The 21,160-nt window shown below is 36.8% G+C and overlaps 1 protein-coding gene across 1 annotated transcript; it reads left to right on the top strand.

The window, feature by feature from the left end:
* Positions 1-1,198: 1,198 nt before the first annotated feature.
* On the top strand, positions 1,199-19,397 carry mpzl3 (myelin protein zero-like 3). The gene is made up of 6 exons (XM_028465485.1): positions 1,199-1,470; positions 7,978-8,144; positions 15,381-15,594; positions 16,523-16,679; positions 18,210-18,279; positions 18,492-19,397. Exons 1-6 carry the CDS (start codon positions 1,380-1,382, stop codon positions 18,570-18,572), a joined length of 780 nt encoding a protein of 259 aa, XP_028321286.1. The 5' UTR covers positions 1,199-1,379; the 3' UTR covers positions 18,573-19,397.
* Positions 19,398-21,160: the final 1,763 nt, after the last annotated feature.

Genomic DNA, 21,160 nt, shown 5'->3' with positions numbered 1-21,160 from the left:
GGATGGATGGATGGATGGTAAGCAATACTGAAACAGGGCAATAATGTGGAACAAAATGTCGGGAAAAAAACAAGTGGCATTTATTTGGCAAATGTTAGCTTATTTGGATTAAAAAGTGGCCAATTTTTTAATCTACCTTTTTACTACTACTACAACTACTACAACTACTACTACTACTTTTACTACTACAACAACTACTACTACTACTACTACTACAACAACTACTACTATTACTACTACTACTACAACATCTGCTACTACTACTACTACTACAACTGCTACTACTACTTCTACTACTACTACTACTACTACTACTACTACTACAACTACTTCTACTACTACAACAACTACTACTACTACTACTACTACAACAACTACTACTACTACTACTACTACAACAACTGCTACTACTACTACTACTACTACTACAACTACTACTACAACAACTGCTACTACTACTACTACTACTACTACTACTACAACTCCTACTACTACTACTACTACTACAACTACTACTACAACTGCTACTACTACAACTACTACTACTACAACTACAACTGCTACTACTACTACTACTACTACAACTACTACTACTACAACAACTACTACTACTACTACTACTAAAACTGCTGCTACTACTACTACTACTACAACTGCTACTACTACTACTACAACTTCTACTACAACTGCTACTACTACAACTACTACTACTACAACTACAACTGCTACTACTACTACTACTACTACTACAACTGCTACTACTACTACTACTACTACAACTACTACTACTACAACAACTACTACTGCTACTACTACAACTACTACTACAACTGCTACTACTACTACTACTACTACTACTACTACTACTACTACTACTACTAATAATAATAATAATAATAATAGTGAGCAGGTTACTCTTTTCTCTATAACCTTAACTCTAAAACAAATTTAGATGGCTAGTTTTGTATTGCTGTTGCATAATATTATTGTCTGTTTAATCATGACTTGGTGTTTTAATTATTATTATTATTATTATTATTATTATTATTATTATTATTATTATTATTATTATTATTATTATTATTATTGTTTTCTTTCTCATGACTGGGTGTTTTAATCTAGCCACTAATTTCATGTAATGTATGTAAAGGCTTTTAAACTCTGGTGTTGTACTGGATGTTAGATTAAACACAGCGCGTGAGGCTCCACTTCCTGATCCACCTGTTCAACAGGTGGGAGAGTCACACAGCGGACGACGCGGAGAAACTGAGTCATGACCAAGAATTAAGCCATGGACGGGATTTAACGGGTGCTTTCGACGTAAATTAAAGGAGGGAACTGTTGAGCACTGGGGGAGAAGTTGAGTCGGAGCTGTTAGAATGTCTGAGCTGAAGCTGAAGCTGAAGCGGGGACACGGCGCTGTGCACGCGCTATGGCAGCTCTGTGTGTGTGTGCTTCTCGCTGGGTTCGGTGAGTGTTTCTATAATATAGTCTAATTTTATGTTCTCTACAACCGGAAGCCCCTTACTTTGTTGTTTTGTGTGTATTTATGTAGGTAAAGTTATATGTTGTGTGTTTTTAAATTATTTTGTTAATTCTGTGCTCCATGACGCATCACAACAGTTCAAAGCTGAAATGCTAGGAAGGCCAAGCCTACCAGCAAAACCAGCGACATTCCACTTTATTTGACTTGCTCTGTAGAGATGGTGCTAGTTTTCATATCATGGTAACAACAAGGCCTAAAAGCCCCTTTATTGTGGTGCACACGTGATTTGATCCAGATTATTAGGTTATTTATTGATTTTGAAACAGTTAAAAAAAAAAAAAAATAATAATAATCTATTGCTACCAGGGAAGACATGGTTCCAGTAACAGACAACCACACAATAAGGAGTATGATGACTGGATTGACAAACATCAAAGTAGATCTTTTGGCATACATCCTGGACAGCTTAGGTGACAACAACAAAGACACACATAATTAGACTTAGAAGAACACACCCATGATTTACACCTACTGTATTTATATAAGACCACAAGTTCAATTTACAGCTTCCTTATGCACTACACTGGTGCAAGTTATGTTGTTTGGCGCATTCTTAAAGATGCTGTAGGTAAAATGTTTAGAGTCTGGGTGAGTTGTTGTTGAGTGAGAAGAAGGTTCAAGGCTTCCATTTCAAAGTATTAAAGCTTTACTTATTCTCCAGAAGGAGTATTATTACCAGTACTCACACTGATGACACAGCATTTTGTATTGTTTGGGTAAGATAAACTTCTCGTGAACCTTTGATAGTTTGTTGAATTAAATGTTATTTTAGGTTTGCCTGTTTCTCATGGTCATTGGACAAACTTTTCAAAAAACTGGAGATACATTTTTTAATTAACAAGGTGATATTATGAGTGATTATTGAACCCACTGTTCAAATAGTATTCATAGGGTGGAAAATACATGTGATAGACATTATGATTGATGCACTGTTGACATTTTTCAAATGTAAAAACCCATAGAGAAGTAGTTACTTTAGAACTGATTGTTTTTGTGAGCATTTGAAATAGCTCTTCTGTACTTATAGATTGTTTTCACCCACGTCACGTTCTGGGCAGTAACCCAGATGTGCGGCCATATTGGACTCGAAGGTTAACACTGCAATGGAAAAATGTCCAAAACAACAGAAAAGCTTGTATTATAGATGCAAAGGCATACAGGGAAGGACTTGGTCCGCAGAAAAGGGCACGATATTTGGAAAAGTTACGTTTTATTGGTAGTTCCAGATCCATACGAGTTGGCTCCCTCGTCTTGGATCAATGACGAACAGGAAAGTCTTCCATATATTGCATATCCTGATATAGTCAAGTACCTGGTTTTAACTGTAACCCAATCTGGGTCATCCTTTTGATAAAGGTCAGACCTTTTACCTGGAATACAATGAGAAATATATTACATTTTAGCTCTACATTTTAAGGATTGTGTTTCTACTGCAGCAGGCTATCAAATGTGATTATATTAAGTCATTATTGCCACATGCAGTAGCTTGATATGAATTATATTCTCATCATCACACTAGAAAATTAGTTAAGAGCTGCTGCTATCAACAGTTCACTCACTTTACGAGTTGTCCAGATTTTTGTCTCGTAGATCCTGGTTTAGCTTTGCTAACCACAAGCATAGGGCTGGGCGTTTTATCCGGTCCATACTGAATACCGGTATATATTTTCGTTATGATATAAATTTTTAATATACCGCCATACCGATGTATTTGATTACACAAATTTTAGAACGCTGCGCCGGGTTTCAGACCGGACCCTTTTCAACGTTGCACTTTTAAATAGGAAGCTAAACAGTAGCGCTCTGGTGTTAGTTGCGGTGTAAATCATACGTGTAAATGGATAAGAAAGACACAATTGAAAGCTCTTAAGCTGCATGTGAGCATGTGCCTGCGTACGCATGCCTCTGCTACGGGAGAACAACACTCACGGACATGGAGGCACGGTTAGCTTAGCATGTCGGCAGTACGAATGTGCGATATTTTGCTGTTTAGGATTTATTGTCCAAAATATTCTTATCGGTAAGAATATGTCCCACGATATGAATGATAAATTCCCATGTCGGAAATTAGCGAGGGCCACAGGCCATTTGTCCCTCAATTTAGCCAAGAATGCCCCAAAAAAAACGTGTTCCACGGACCAAAACTGCCCCTATTTGTTGTTAACAACTTATTATTCTCTGGAGCGGAACGTTGTTTACGGAAGCTCTGCCGTGCACCTGCACCGCCACCGCCCCCCTCACACACCGCCGCCTTTGTGTGAGGTGTTCATCACGGCTACCTAAAGCTGCCGTGCTGCGATACAGCATGGGCCGCTACTTGATTAAAACCAGACAACCATCCAACAGAGAGAATCAATTCAAGTTCCTTCGTCAGATCCACCCAAAGTTCCACAAACACAGGGATAGAGATGAACCTGTAGCAACGATTATGAACTGGAAACTCAACTAAAGCTAACCATGCTAAGCTAGCTCACTGACACACAGTTTGCGCTAAGAGCTAACGCTAACTGAGCCATATAAGTGCTTTGAGATGACTTTGTTGTATTTTGCGCTATATAAATAAAGTTGAATTGAATATAAGGAACAGACCAAGTAAAAAGAACACGCCTTATTGTCATAAAGCAACAGAGTGCCATCGATTTGTTTATGGTCAGATTTAACACTTGTATGGAAGAAAAAAGCTAAACATGTCACACGTTGTGTGAAATAAATATTAGCATAAATACTAATGTCACTGTTCACTATTTCTTTTTTTTTATATTTCACATGTTCACAGGACAAAGCTGGTCCCATTAGACCAGGGGTCTGCAACCTGCGGCTCTGGAGCCTCATGTGGCTCTTTGACTCATTTGGAATGGCTCCCTATAGCTTAAAAAAATTAAAAAAATAAAACAATGAATTGTTATTTCTTACAGAGGGTATTAATGTTTAATTACATTAACTTCAAATAGAATTATGATGAAACAATTTGTTAACCTAAAACTAAATCACATTGTTCAATAACTCTGCCACCTTCCTACGTCACCTGTAATCTCTCAACTTTAATTGCACCTGTGGCCCACCTTAGGTTTTATATCCCTCAAAGAATATTCTCGGAGAAAATGTATATTTTATTTGTGTGGGGAAATATATATTTTTTAATTTAGCTAATTTATATATGCATGCTTGATGTTGCAAGAAATGATCACTTAGCATGTGTTGACCGACATGATCATGTGTTGTAGCCCTTCAAATATTAACTCGATAAAATATTGTTTACATAAAATTATTCCATATAATTTGAACTGTAAAATGTTACACACTATATTATCTTTATTGAGAAAGTGTTTTTTCGGCTCCGTAAAGACCTTTAATCCAGAGATTAGGCAAAATGGCTCCTTTGAAAGTAAAGGTTGCAGACCCCTGCATTAGACTAATGTAACTATTGAGATTATTACACCAAAATATACTGAATGATTAAATCATCAGCTTGATCTGGTTTAATTATAGGAAATCAGTTATTTATTAACCATAACTTTATGTAACTCATTATAAGATAAATGAAACAAGTGATTCAGCAACAGTAAAAACACTAATGAAGTTATTTGTGCTTTTTTTTTTTTTTAAATAATTTTATTTCAAGTGAGGAAATAAATGAATGACATACAATACACTAAAAATATCAGCTCATGAACTCTGAGTCAGCAACTATTGTAGCCTTTTTTAATGTGTCTAATGTTGATGTATTCAGATAAATGTGTTTGTAACGAACCTGTTAACACTAAGTTGTAAATTTAAAAAAAAAAAAAAAATGTAATAGTTTTTATTTATCGTGATTTTTTATCGTCATCGTGATAAATACCAGAAATTATCGGGATAAATCTTTTTTTTGTCAATATTGCCCATCCCTAGTTGACAGTAATACACAAAAAAAGAGAGCAAAGGATCGCAATTTGTAATTCCTATAACGCGTAAATAAGTCCTGGTGGAGCTGCAAACAAAACTTTACCTTATTCACCATAACAAACCACCACACACTTAGCATACAGCATTTAAGGCTAGAAATCAAGCTAATGCTAAAGCTATGCTAGCGCGGCAAAGAGCCATTTAGCTGCTGTTGCAAACTTGTATTACTACTAGTGTGGATTTATTCTACAATATTCACTCATCATGACAGTAAAATAGACCATCATAAGTCAATTTACTGCAGTAATTCCTCTCTTATCTTTATCTTTATTTAAATAAACAATTCTGAACCAGTAGAAAATGCTGTGAACACCGGTTTATTCATTAAAAAAAAATACCCTGATATACCATGAAACCAATAGAATTTAGAAAAATACCTTGATATACATTTTTAATCATACCTCCCAGCCCTACACAAGCGCCTCCTTTACTCTGATAACTTTTGACATTGTTCTCCCTGATTTGTCATCACTTTTGGCAGTCTATTAAACTCCAAATGTTTTTCATGGTCTGACCGATTGGTCTAGCCCAAAACACCGCAATAATTCACCATTTCCTTTTTGTTCGACATTCGGGATCTGCTTATTTAGCTGCTGAGTGCGTCCAATATGGTGCGGAAGTCAGATGACGCAGTGATGACGCGCCGTGACAACCCTGTATTTGTCCTCTTTCATCCATTGTAGAACTGTAACAATGTGGCCTGATTAAGGAAACCTTTATACTCTTGCAGGCTTTGAGTCTGTTAGTCACAGTTTGCCCTTTTTTAATGTTACCTTTCATTGTTGTCTGCAATGGTGCATTTTTATCTGTCAGTTTTTAACCTCTTCTCTAAAACAACCATTTTTCTCTTTGTAATTATATTACTCCTCTAGATACACTGTTGTTTTGAGAGCCCTGTTATTACAGGTATATTAGGTATGCATCACCAGGACGTGTATTAGGGTTCTGTTTCAATTTCAGTCAATTTTGATTTTCTGCAAACTTCCCTAAAGCCATTCACTTGTAATGAAATTACAGCATGAACCACTAGAAGTAGAGGTTCAGGTTTTCCATGATCACTGAAAATAGATGGAAAAAGCAAAATTCACTTCCTGAAATGGAATTGGCAATATGTTGTTTTTATTTTTATCTTTTTAAACAAAATCAAGCTGAAATTTCAATATGAGAGGGAGTACACCCTCATCCTCACATTCATGTTTTATGACTATGTCACGCATTGATACACAACTCTTTACTGTATATGGCCAGGCAAAGAGATTTCAATTCTCACGCAAAGTAAGATTTAATCTGGCGTGTTATGACAGAGTTCACCTACTGAAATAGCAGTATGACATAGACTAAACTCTCACTGACATTTTTTGAACAATATCACGCTTTTACATTAAATTTTCCACTGTAATACCTTGGCAAACAGTCCAAATTGTGTAGAATCTTGTGATTTCAGTGTGTGCATTCAGCACAAATACAGTGGAGAAATATGAAATTCAATACAGTTGTTTACTCAACCGTATTAAGCATGTTTGGCATAATTTTGGGAAGTTTAAAAGCCTGTAATGACATCTGATTAGGGAAAGTTGTTGAAACAGAAACAAAATGGAAAAAGGTAAACTGAAATTACATTTGTGAAAATATTAAAGCTGGAAGATCTGAGCCTCTACTGTTTATTATATTTATTATACTGTTTATACACACTTGTTTGCTGCATGAATCAGTTGTTTCTTTATTCGTTTTTTTCTATGCTCTGAATGACTGAAAACTGCCTGATAATGATAATACATACAGTCTACAGCTGTTCTCTGAGCCTCTGTCTTTTAGCGCTGCCATTTTCTGTTGCCAAATGTTTGGTTTTATGAACAGTGAGAGGAACATGAAACTTGAGACACATGAGGGCCGTAGTCTTTAAGCCTCACTAAGCACTAAAAAATGCACATTTAGAAAGCCTTTGCATGTAAACTTGTCCAACTAGGCTAACACTTTTATGCAATGTTAAAACCACACTGCCTTGGGTTTTTCCTAGTGTTGTTGTCTAGGTATTATTTGTACAAAGGCTTTTTGAAGTCCTTTGTTGTAAGCAGTGCACTGTGGTTGGACAGCCCTTGGCGTTATAAAGGAAGTGACAATGTTAATACTATTGGGATGAAGTGTTTTCTGTAGTCTACGGCCTTGGATGGACAGATGTGCAGCAAACAAGTCACAATCTGCAAAGGCTGCTGACAAACTCAGATTAGGAATGTCACTCAATCATCATCAAAACCAGACTCTGCAGTGCTGGCTCTGCGTTGAGTGTCATTCCACTCCAGTGAGAACATTTATAGATGAAATCAGTGTTTGAATTGACAAATTTGACACACGTTAAGGTTTGTATTGTCTCCTAGTTGTGTTTCATATATATTAATGTAATTCTTTATTTCATCACATCTCAGAATATTCTGCATTTCCTAATGTTTTCAGAACTACTACTACTTATTTTTGTACTTCTCAACCAGGTCCTTCATCAGTCTCCTGCATCACAGTAAAGACTCCATCAGAGCTCCATGCATCCAAAGGGGAGACTGTCGCGTTATCCTGCACGTTTACTTCTACCAGTAGTCCAACCAGTAAAATGACTGTGGACTGGTCGTACAGGCCTCAGAGTGGAGGGCCGCCACAGACGGTGAGTGTGCAAATGTCAGGCGATGCACCGCCACGCAATCAATTTAAAAATTCACTATCCAACTATTTATTATCCTCTGCCACAAAGTGTGGAAGTAGGATAGGTTTGAGCTCCATCTGTTCGTGTGTCCGTCCATTTAAGTTAAAGGGAACAGCTTTTCTCAGAAACAGTTTAAGATAGGATAACCAAATCCGGTGTGTGTCTTCAGGGTATCAATACCTTGATGGAGTTCTAAAATGAGAACCACACAATTATTTTTTCCAGAGTTATTGCCCTTGTTCCATTTTTTGGACTCTGTTCGAGGTATCTTCAAAGGGGACAGCTTTTCTTAGAAACCGTTTAAGATAGTTAGTAATTTTATATTCTGATATGATAATATTTTCTTATGTATACATCTAACTTTTTAGATTTAGGACATTTAGGAAAAGGTTGTGAATTATAATGAGAACCAATTTGGCGTCGGATGTTGATGAGTGCCTTCTTGTTTACTTCTCATTTTAACCAAACACCTTTTAGAGGGAAATATATACAGATTCAGAGCTATTAACGGTGAGCACCGTTTAAACGGACAAAAAAAAAAAAACGCAAATCATCACTGACTACTAAATACAGAGCCGACCAGTGCCCGCTTAACTTTGCTGTGCCTCTGAAGCTCCTTTTGTTTCTTGTCAAGCGCAGCATCGCTCCATGAAAACATCATGAGTCAGCTTTAATCAGCTTCATCTGCTCAGAGCATTTGAACAACATCTCATCAGCTACAGAAGATCCGTTGGAAAAGTTGCGTGTTGTTGTGGACGAGACCACCGATGCCAGGGATTGTAGATTCTGAAACATTGTAGGTTAATGATAACTACTGATACTGTAAAATATTCTGGCTTCTAGCGGTGAAATAATGTAAAGTAAATTAAGTTAATTTAAATTAAGTTGATCAAAAGGTAAACAATAAACCTGCTCAGATTCAGTAAACCATTGATCCCTGAGGGTGAAATTGGGTGACATTAATGTTGTTTTCATATAGCTTTATATGACATACTGTATAAATAATTAGAAAGGAGCAACAATTTATAGCTACCTTTTTAATTGTATCTTGCTTTATTTTTGACACACATTTTTGTTGAATTAAGGGTTTTGTATTAGTATTTATTTTGTTTCCTCACAGGAGTTAAAAACTAATATGTTCTGAAAAAATGAAAAATATTTCTAAAAAAAGTTAATTTACAAAATTTTAATGTGGAAAACAGAATTTGGAAAGAAATAAAACCGATTTTTTTAGGTTCCTAGGTTACCCCAACCCAAAAAACATTAGCTTAGTGCTACATCCAAATTGATATACTGGTTTGTCTTCTTAAATATGTAGATGTTTTCAAAACAAATCTCTCCCTACACGCGAGTACAACAATTACTCTGTTCACCTAAATTTTATACAAATATTTGCGTCCAGCCGGATGTAGAGTTATGGTTGATATTATGCTGGATGATGTTATGCTGTGCTGCCTTGTTTCTTGATATTCATCTCTAAATTCAGCAAATGAAACACTGAACTCCACCTTTCAAAAACTCTTTGACTTTCCTTTTAAAGTGACAGGTATTTACTATTCCATCCAAACGTATAATTATTAATCTTGCTCCGAGAGCATGTTCTTTCAACAGGTTTATGATTTTCATTAACCTTTTTAAAATAGTGTTTGAATATTCAGCTATCAGCAGAGATCTTTATTTTTTAATTTGTGCTCCTGCTGTGAAAGTGATGAAATTCCTACAGAAATCTAATTTCAGTCTTGCTGCCAAAGATTATTATTGAACTAATTTCTTTGAATTGTCAGTGATGAAACATGTATAATAATTAGCTGGAATATCTCACACATCTTCCAAAGGCTTTCTCACCAAACCCTGTTCAGTGAGCTCACACAAAGTTGTATTCTGTGTGATGTTATTGTGGTTTCGTCTGAGATGCATTTAGATGTTTCTATCTAACCAACAGCGGCACTCTGTCAGTGACAAAACCCCAGGAAAATGCACCACATAATTTAAGAACTTCCATACTTGGAGATAGCCATCAAGTGTGGTTCTTTGTGATTGCATTTGGACAGTGGGAATCCATACTGCGGTAGCTGGAGCTGTATGTGCTATCATTCCCTTTAGGTTCACTCAGAGTTAAGTGGAGGATAATGTTTTGTGGCTCAGCTGATATGGAGTGCTGTTGGTTTGCTCATTAGGATGGAGTTGTCTGGTTTCAGAGTAGGCAAAGGGTGGAAAAAGACATGCTCCATGTAATAGGAGCATGTAGTGTGTGTGTCATCGTGGTATTTCCTCACCAAAGGGTGTGTCTCCTGCTAACGAGAAGGACTCGTGTTTATGTTGTTTCAGTTTAAGAATCATCAAAGCTCATGAAACCCAGATTTAAAGTTTCCAACTTCAATCTTTAAGTGTTTATTTACTCACCATTCCATACTTTTAGCATTTTTGATCACTTCATTGACCCGTGCATCCATAGTTGTATATCAGACAAATACCTCTGTCAGAAAATCTCCTTTAAAGCTGATATCCGGAGTTTCTGAGAAACATGTTTATGTATGATTCTTTTGAAATGCGAAAAAAAATACCTTCTACTGTAATTTACGGGCTATAAAGCGCACTGTTTTAATAGCCGCATTCCAATAATTTAGCAATTTTCTAAGAAAAATCTACACAAATGACGCAGCTTAACATAGGCTGCACTCTATTGGCTGATGAGGGTGCCCTTCAGACAACTTGGCCAATCAGAACTGGCAGGTAGGCGGGCTGCTGTACTCAAATTAGGTTGCAGTGAAATGTCCGCGTTTCAACTGATAAGTTTTCTTTACTACATGAAGTCTCCTCCTCACTGCCCCACGTCTACATATCAGTCCATTTACAGCTTTTTATGGTAATTTTTTACTGGAACCAGACTGATACACCACTTTGTCCGCTCTTCTTACCGTGAACTACCGCGGAGCGATCACAGCGAGTCGGACTCTGGGAAAGAATATGGACTCAATCGCTTCTGAACAAATCCAACGTGGTGATTTGAAAACTTCATGCTGTTATGCTACTATTACTACTGACTTTTACTGTAGACAGAGCAGTGATCAGAACAGCCTGGATCTAGGCTGTTCTGATCTCCACTCCATCTGTCCGTCCTCCTTAAGGCTGGGATACACTGTGCGTTTTTTTTTTTTTTCAATCTTTGCACTCAGCTCCAGCTCAAACTGTGCGACTCAGACGCAGAGCCCAAATGTGCGCAGCTCACGATTCGTGTTCTCACACTGTACGGACCGACACTCTGACACTATCTGACTGCTCACACTATACGTTCATACACGACACTTTGGGGTCTTGTTTACGGAAATGCAATGTACAAATTAGAAGAAGAAGAAGAAGAACACTGAAGCGTTGCCATTAAAACAGACGAAGAAGAAAAACCCGGAAGTGGAGAGACACTCGCAAATCTCAGCAAAAAGAGCTTTAAAAAACAATAGATGGCGATGTGATGGGCCAAAAATCGCAGTGTATGGCTGCCTTTACGGAAGCGTCTTCATCAGCCTCAGAGTCCAGAGCACCGATCAATACTGAACAAACCTAACACGTGATTTAACAACTTTATTATGTTCATCCTTTTATTACAAACTGGCTGACTTTTATTTCATCCACGTTAGTGCTCCTGCGGGCGCTTGCTCGCTCTCTTTCTCTCACAACATTTCTCCGCGTCGTTGCTATGATGAGGCAGTGTGCATCATGACAAAATGAAGCAAGAGCGATTTGATGTTAACAATTTCATTGTTCACCTGGTCTAATGTGACGAAGCTCAATTTTGTGGTGACATGAGGCTTATAAAACTAAGGAAAATCCACAATTTAGCCACATCATTGTTTAAGCTGCAGGGTTCAAAGTGTGAGAAAAAGTAGCGGCTTATAGCCCGGAAATTACGGTCGTCTTTTACTATGGTCTACTGCCGTTGGTCAGCCACTATCAGCCTCCGGCTTCCATAACTGATAGTGGTTTACACAAGGCAACTGGACTCTGCGTTTACTCGTGACTTCAGCCACCTTGTGCTACCGGATCGACCGGAACCACTATTTAGTCAGGTCACAGACTGTGTGAAATAAAATATAGAAATTAAGAATGAACCCAACCCAAATCCAACCCTACCTGTCGGGTTCTGGCAAAGATCTTGAGCTTGAGCCAAATACTTTTGGTCGGTAAGGGGCTATTGAAAACAGTCATCGGTGATGTTTTAAGCCAAGCCTCATGTTGTATTTTAATTTCAATAGTAACTAGGGTGTGCCATCTAAGGAACCTCACGACTCCATTTGATTATGGTTCAGGTCGCTACGATTCGATTATTTAACGATTATCACCATTTTCAATGTATCTTTATTTTTTCCCCATTCATGGTTTTTTTTCTCCTCACTTTGTGGTTATTTCATACTTTTAAACAAGTTTTGTCTCATTAATGGGCTGGGCAATGTGCCTGAAATACTGTATGTATCACGATATAAGTACTTCATATCAGTCGATATTGATAATTATTGATTCGTTTTTCTTTTTTAAATTCTTTTCAAAATAATGACCAGAAGAAAAAAGGCCAAATTTAATTACTTTTATTTTAAATGTAATCTTTAACATATAAAAACAGGTCAACAAAACTATGGCAATAAACAAAAAAAACCTCAATTCAAAAAGTAAAACTGTTCAATGTACAAATATAGACATTAAAAAAATGCTTAATCAAACAAAATGTGCAACACATTTTATAAATAATCAGTGCACACCTGAGGTAGAACTAACATCTCTGACATGAAATGAACAGCAAGGTATGTATTGAATTTCTTCATTTATAATGAAATTATTTTCTTAAAAAAAGGAAAAATAATTCCAATAGTGTTTTTACTGCAGTGCGCACTGACCGTTGCATTTGCTCGGGTTATCATTTCAGGTGGAGCGGCTCAAGCCATTCCTCTGCCGACATCCCCCAGAATGCTTTGCAGTTCTGGGTCGCGGGTCGTTTCCGGGTTTTATAGAACATTCTATCGCAAATATTTGTTTTGTTTTATTTAGTGAATAAAACTTATGTAAAAAACAAAATATATATATATATATATATATATATATATATATATATATTTTTTTTTTTTAGAATTGTTTTTTCTCGATTGTTTTTGTAATCGTTGGGTATAATAATCAAAATCGTAATTTAATTTTGATTATGTTCCTGTCATTTAGTTATGATGAAAAACAATCGTTTTTGAACATTTATGAATTGTTATTGAATCGTCACGTGTCGAATCGAGATGCATCCAACAATCGCTGTATTGGCACACTCTCTGTGCGCTGTGATCAGAGCCTCTAGCTAATAGACACGCGGCTGTAAAACAATAAAACAATATCCATGTCTGTGATCTGTGTTGTTTGCCTTTTCTCTTTTTTTTTTTCTTTAGTTTATTTGAAAGTCATACACTGTTATCGCTGCTGACAGCATGATTACTTTTGTGTACACATAAAGGTTATAAAATATGCAAACCACTACACAAGTTCTAAATCTCTTTATGATCTCCTGTTGTAAATACAGTACAAATGTGGAACTGGTTTGTGTTTGGAAACACCCTCGACCGCTGAGAAAACGTGCTTAGCATGAATTAGCTAATGTTGTTTAAATACATCCTTGTCTAGGATAAAAGAAAAGTACAACAACAGATATTTATTCATTCAATAAAATGCCGCTCAGTGGAAACTAAGATGTCTTGTAGATAGTTTGGACTAAAGATGAATGTGTTTATAAGAGCGTGTACTTCAGCAGTGACAAATAGTGTTTATGTTCATCTTTTTTTAAACTTTAAACTCCTCTTATGTTCACAGTCAGTGGCTGTTTGGAAACATTGAAGATTGATGTGGAAAATCTTGGTAACTCATCAAAGTATTAGGAAAAAAAAAGGTTTATTTGGCAGCAACAACCTTGCTACATTTAAAGATTTTTGAATCAGCTTGTTTTTTCTTGTATTGATGGATATTTAGGTGATCAGAGATGAGTGTAGCTGTGAGTGCTACCTTTTGTTCTTTGGTTATTTAGTTTCAAAACCAAATTACATTTTTTTTTAAATTAATTTAAAACCAGAAACAGGAAAACGGAAAAACCAAAAACCAAACAAGCAGCATTTTTCTGTTTTAAAATTAAATCTGGTTCTGTTTGTGTGATATTTGGATATTTACGGGGAAACTCGGACGAGAGCTTCACGTATTAATCTCACCACACAGAGGAGACACACAGACGGACTTTTACTCTGCTGCGTTTGATAAAATGATCTTGTATCATATAGTCCACCTCACACCAATGGCAGAGGTGTAATGTGTGTGTTGATGATGTTTCCTTAGAGTTATTGATGCTGAAAGTCCGAATCTGTGAATATCTGCCAACTTTACCGAACAGTGTTACGGTCCTGATAGAATCCAGATAAACTGGTGACTGGACGGATTTTTGCTCCCGGTCCGGACATAAAAAGAAGCAACACATAAGTCACATTACTGGTGAATTGAAACGTTATTAATACATAAATAAATCAAAACCAAAAAATGGATGTTATGTAAAACATGCACATATGTGGAACCAGAGGTAATGAATCTACTGGTGCTCCTCGTTTCTTGTGATCAACTTCCGTGTGCCTTGATGGCTACTGTTAGCGGTATTATAACGTGCAAACTTAACATTTTTACTGCCCTCAAAAAAAGCTGTAATTGTTTTTGAAAAAGTGTCAAATGGTAGAAGTTCTAACATCTATTGTTCCTCACACCAGCCTCACAGTCGATAGTCAGTCACCAGTTTAAGTGGATACTATTTGGATCGTAACACCACAGCTAAAACATCCACTGACTGGATGAAAACAGAAGCAGGACCAGAAAATTGCTGAAATAAATCCTAAACAATCCTATTGTGTGACTAGACCTGGTCCAGGACCTGTGGAGGGAGTTCTCGCTCTAATTTCCCTGTAAATATCCAAATATCACACAAACAGAACAAGTTTAAAAAACAAAACAAAAACAGAAAAATGCTCCTTATCTGGTTTTTAGTTTTTCTGTATTTCTGTTTTGGTTTTAAATCAGTAAAACAAAATAACCACACTGTTTATTTGTTATTTTGATTTGGTTTTAAAACAGAATGACTAAAGAATGAAAGGTACACGGATTGTTTTGAGCAGTTTTCTTTTGTTCTTTGTCCCCCTGCAGTTTTTCCACTTCTCTTCGAAAGCCTTCCCTCCACTTGACGGTCAGTTCAGAGGTCGTATCCAATGGAAGGGAGGCCCAGCACGCGGCGATGCCTCCATAGCTCTGATCAACGCCACACTGAGCGACAACGGGACGTACACATGCTCTGTCCGAAATCCTCCTGATGTTCATGGGTTCCCCAATTCACAAACAGTATTAACTGTTACACCCAAGTGTAAGCTGATGCACAAACGTGCCTTATAGTAAAGTATAGGTGGTTTTAATTCTAAGTGAACAACAAAGGGAAAATCGGTGTCCTCCACACATATTTGTGTATACAAAGGGAGGTTTGTGCTTATTTAATTTATTACATTTTTTTGAACAAGTGAGAAATCAAGAGTATTTTCTTATTTTGTGACCAATTAGAGTAAAGCCTAAAAAGGTGAATAATTTTTGTGTTTTTGGTGTATTTCTTGACAATGAAGTACATATCAGGGTTGGGGTCAATTAAATTTTAAATTACAATTACATCTTCAATCATCCATTTTCAATTACAGCTGATTTAAGATTCATTTAGTTATAATTACCAGGCCTGAAATACATAACCCCATAAAACATAACCTTCCTCCTGTTAGCATCTCTTATGATAACGGGTCAGTTTTGACCCATGACTTATATCAACTGTAAAATACACAAACAATTATCATCTAGCATCCATTTTGTTTCTTATCTCTTGGTGACATTGTTCGGCTTCCTTATCCCTGAAAATATTGTTTTTAATATTTTTGGTGTGCCTTTTTTTTGTCTGTATACCCCGAGATTTAAATTTGTTTTATAAATGGTAAAATTACCCTTGAGACAACTGAAAACTTGATGTAAACAATTTTTAATAATTAACAGTATGTGTAGGTCATAGCACTGTAACACATTTCCTCAGGTTTGCATTTTATTAAATTATAAATGACAATTACAATTACAAAGTAAATTATCTGGACTCAATTACAGTTAAATTATGATAATAACAGCAACATGTTTTTCAATTATACTTAGTTATTATTACTAATCAATTTCGCGATGGCAATTATAATTGACCCCAACCCTGGTACATATGGTAAGTCCTTCTCATGAATCACTGGTGGTTGATTGCACGTTTTCCTCCTCAGCACCCAGCGTTCGATTCTCAGATGTTGCCGTCCTCCTTGTTTTCATCCTCGTCCCCTCTGCTGTCATCACGCTCGTTCTGATTGGACGGATGCTCTGTCCCAAGAAACAGCACAGCCAATCCAGTACCTACAGATCACCCATAGAGGTCATAGAGGAGTGAGTAGATTTATTCCAGCAGTCGCCCATGCAGGTCTCCTGAGGGTGGTGGTGGTGGTGTTAGCAGGTGTTGACAGATATTGGTGTTGCCATATGGATTGTTTATGTCGTGAAGCAAAATTAGATCCTAAATAGAAGTCCAGCATTTAGTTACACTTTGCTTTGTACAGGAAGGTTCCTTATCAACATTAAGTGTCTTCAGCTGATTATTGTTCTTTTTAATTTACTGTCTTGTTTAGTGCCAGTTTCTTGTGACTTGATTTAGCTTTCTTGTAGACTTTTTATTTGTTAGGTTTTTTTTTTATTTTTAATCTTTATTGGATAAATCTAACCACTGCTCTTCTCCATCCCTGATGACTAAAAATATTCCTTTATCACCCGGATTAAAGATCTTTAATCTTTAATCTAATCTTAATAGTTTCTCATGTTAACCTATATTTAGGCCCGAGCGCCACTAGCTGGCAAAGGGCCTCTTGCGCTCATAATGGCCACACTACGAGGGAAGAGGCGGAGCTTTTGCGAACGCCATGTACCCGCCAGTGACCAGGGACCCTTGTCATATCGTAGGCATGCCCCCAAGCTTTCCGAAAATGTATAGTGTATGGTACTCAAAAAGGGTGAAACATTGTTATTGTGCTGGATTATTTATTTTCTCTCTCTCTCTGTTTTCAGGGCGGAGCCATGAATTTTGGGCAAAAATGACAAAATATTCAATTTTTAGAAAATGCTCCCATTTACACATACGAACTCCGATTTGCGTCAAATGTGAATCAGTTGTTAAACTCCCGGCCCTAAACATACACAAGGCTGGAGGAGGAGGAGGCGCATATGAAAGTGGCCTCGGTCGGACTTAAAAAAAAAAGTCATAATTGTGTTATTGTGTTGTTCACATAGACATGAAAAAAAACTGATATTGGCAACAAAAAAAAAAAATTAAAATTGACCTGTAGTGTGATCCCTTTGCCATTACCCAATGTTGACTATAAAAATAAGCTGCATATTTCTTGATCCCTTATCTAAAAAAAATTTATAATTATACTTTACTTTTACTTTAAAAAAATATATAATGACACAAATGAAATGATTGTTTATTTAGATTAGGTACAGTCTTTGTAAAGTTTTCCAGATAACTTCACTCTGGAAAACTAAACAAGAAATAGCCTGTTTTTTATAATGTATGTAAAAACAATCATCAAAACTGACATGTCACCAGTGTGTGCAGCAATGTTTTGCTGTGGTGACCCCCCCATCCCCACCACTTAATTAGGTGTTTGTTGATTCTCTATCATAGCCTAATGAATGTATTTAATATCATTTTGTCCCAACAGCTGTATTTATTTTGGTCTGCCAAGGTTCAATATAAAAAATCTAAATAAAATGCAAATAATCCATTCCAAAATAAGCTTGAGCATGTCTTTAAACTAATCCTGGACTAGAATCAGCATTAAATGTAATCTGAAAGAAGAACAGAAAAGGAGTATTCTGATGGTCTCTGAGTGTGTGATTTGCTTCCTGGTTCATGTCTTTCAGAGATGACTGTGGTGTCCAACGAGCAGCTCCCAAAGTGAAAAGGCAAACATGCTGTGACCTATATTTGATGGTAATGTTGGGTTTAACACACTTCTACACAGATCATAAATAACTTAATAGAACATGTCTGCCAGATACATTTCACATGATTAATTTTACATGCACTGGATGTCTGACAACAGGACTTAGTGCTTCATTAAATATTCAGACATTTTTCCTCCTCTGGGATGTCTGTGCTTTTTTTTTTTTCTCTCCAATGTTGTGTTTTCTGCTTTACTTTAGGACTCTGATGAAGAGGAAGACTACTACAGCCTGAAAAAGATGCCTCCTCAAGATGAATACTATGTAGAATCTCAGTGCTAGGGAACCCTGCTGGCTAGGAGGTGGAACTACAGCTTTTGAAGCCCATGGAAAATTATTGCTGTATATATGCTGAAGTATTTTTCATATTTAACTCTGCACACCACTCACATGGTCACTTTGGTGCTGGGGTTTACTTTGTATGCTGACCCTCATGTTAAGAACTTTGAAAGACAATAAAATGGCCACTTTACACTTGACAGATGTCATTAAAAAGTGGTTTTTATATCTAAAGTTTAAGTGAAAAACCAACATTCCAAATGTGGAGATTTTTCTGTTCAGTCTCCTCAAATGCTAATGCACCCACTGCACATAATGTATTTTGCATCATGATTATTTCCAAGTGTCTCAATCTTACCGTGAAGGAAGCAGATCTCTTGTTTAATTTATTGTCTGAACAGCTGTGTAGATAATGTCTTTAAGTTGTAGTGAAACATTTTTGTTGTTTTCTGAACATTTGGAACAAAAGTGGTTTGTGTGCACTGAAGAGTATTTATAGATGTTTAATATAATTTAGATTCTTTGTTTTGTTGGCTGTGTGAAATTAGCAGTAAATATGCATGTGCCATTTTTATTCATGGGCCTGTTTTTTGGGGGGATGTCTTTCCTGGGCGGATTTATTGAAATTAAAGCCAACGGGATTTCATTTTGTTTTTGAGGATGAAGGCAAGACTTTTGCCTTCATCCTGCATTTTTTATCAGCCCATGTCCTCTTAGGCATTCTGTGAGGATGAGCTTTATAAAAACACCATGCTAATCTGTGATTATCTACCAATTTGTCAACATAACATGTAATTTTTCATCACTAAACGGAGTCTATCGTTAAAACCGGAGGCAACTGGCATTATTTCCTTCTCTGCTTGTCTTTGTTGGTCTGCTGCACTATTCATGAGTGTTCCTGAATATTCCTTTAAAAAGACAGGCTAGTCATGCCTTGGAACTTTGCTTACAAAATGTGTTAACTTCTGTCTCATCTACACAGCCCTGAGCGCGGAAAGGAGCAGAAAGTTCTACCAAACAGTTCCTAATGAAAGGGGCACAGAAAGTGATCAGTCTTTCTTTTTCTGCTCTTTAGTGAAATCATTCAGGCTTTCTGGGTTTTAATAATTCACACACTGCTTGGGTGAAACGATTATCATTCCTGTGTTGCCTGAACTGCCATGGCAACGTGTGAGTGGTGTAAAACAGGGAGAAAACGGTCTTTAACTATGACTTATAATTAAAGCCAACACTGTAGCTTAACAACTTAGACATGAGATCAACAAGCTGAAGATGATCATATTAACGTCTCTTTTGCCTTTATGGTTCACAGTATTTCAGCCACAATGCTTGTGACACATTTTTTATTTTTTAGGTGGTTAGACGTACCAGACAAAATGACTGAACAAAACACTGTTTTTATTTTAACCAATCAGTGAAGAGCAGTTGCTGATTTACAGTGTCAGAAAAGTATGACGTAAGTTTGCTGCTTCCATGAGTAATTTATTCTTCATAAGAGATGATGTAAAGAATTCCAGGTTTCAACTATCAAATGTAAAGTATTTGATAAAGGATAAATGTTATGTCTCAATTGGGGTGATAGCTTATGGGAATGGGGTGCCGAATGTAAAGATTAACTGTTTCTTAGCCAACATATTTTGAACATTTAGCTCACTTTCCTCACATTTAGCTAATTTTCCTTTAATTTGAGACAAATTTGTGTCAAACAGCACGTTCTATATCATTGTTAATGTGTAAATATGAAAAATCTAAAAGTAAAATTTAAATGTAATGTAAAATGTAAATCTAGATTTTAAATGTTAAAGTGGCCACCAAGTATAAAGCTAAATGTTTAGAAATTGTACAAAGTGAGCTGGTCAGCATCTGTTGATCACGAGGCCCCGCCCACACGCCCCACCCTTCAAGGTCTTCATCACTGTCAAAAGTCAGTTGACATACAGCATGCCGGTACTGTCTTTGCATTAGTCATTACCGCTCTTTCTAGTTTGTCAGTTTTGGTCTCACTCTTCCCTTTCCTCACTCACTGAGCCGTAGTCAGTGGTGTGGGGGCGGGGCCTTGTGATCGACAGGTACTGACTTGTGCACTTTGCATAATTTCTAAACATTTATCTTTACACTTGGTGACCGATTTCACATTTAGATATTTATTTAACATTTACATTTTTTTTTTCATGTGTACACATTTTTTTTTAACAATGATATAGAACAGGGGTTCTCAACTGGATTCACCCTGGGACCCACATGTTGCCACAGGCATTAATTCGCGAGCCATACATAATCTGTTTTAAAGCATCAATCTATTGTGTTGGTGTTCTACTATGGAATCTTAGTTTTTAGTTCCTATTTTTCAGTGTCGGGCTTGGTTCCTGGCGGTTAGGTTAACGCTATTATACGGTATACGCTTTTGTGAATAAGTAGGTTTTGAGTTTAGCCTTAAAGGTGGAGACAGTAACAGCCTCCCGTACAAAGACTGGGAGCTGGTTCCAAAGGCGAGGACCTCTGCCTCCTGTTCTACTTCTACACACGTTTGGAACTTCCAGAAGGCCAGCAAACTGAGAAGGGAGTGTTCTTCCCAGACGATAGGGCACTAA

Source organism: Gouania willdenowi, chromosome 13 (genome assembly GCF_900634775.1).
Source record: "Gouania willdenowi chromosome 13, fGouWil2.1, whole genome shotgun sequence".
NCBI lineage: Eukaryota > Metazoa > Chordata > Actinopteri > Blenniiformes > Gobiesocidae > Gouania > Gouania willdenowi.
Note: the sequence above shows the minus strand (reverse complement) of the source record. Positions and strands in the feature narration are given on the sequence as shown.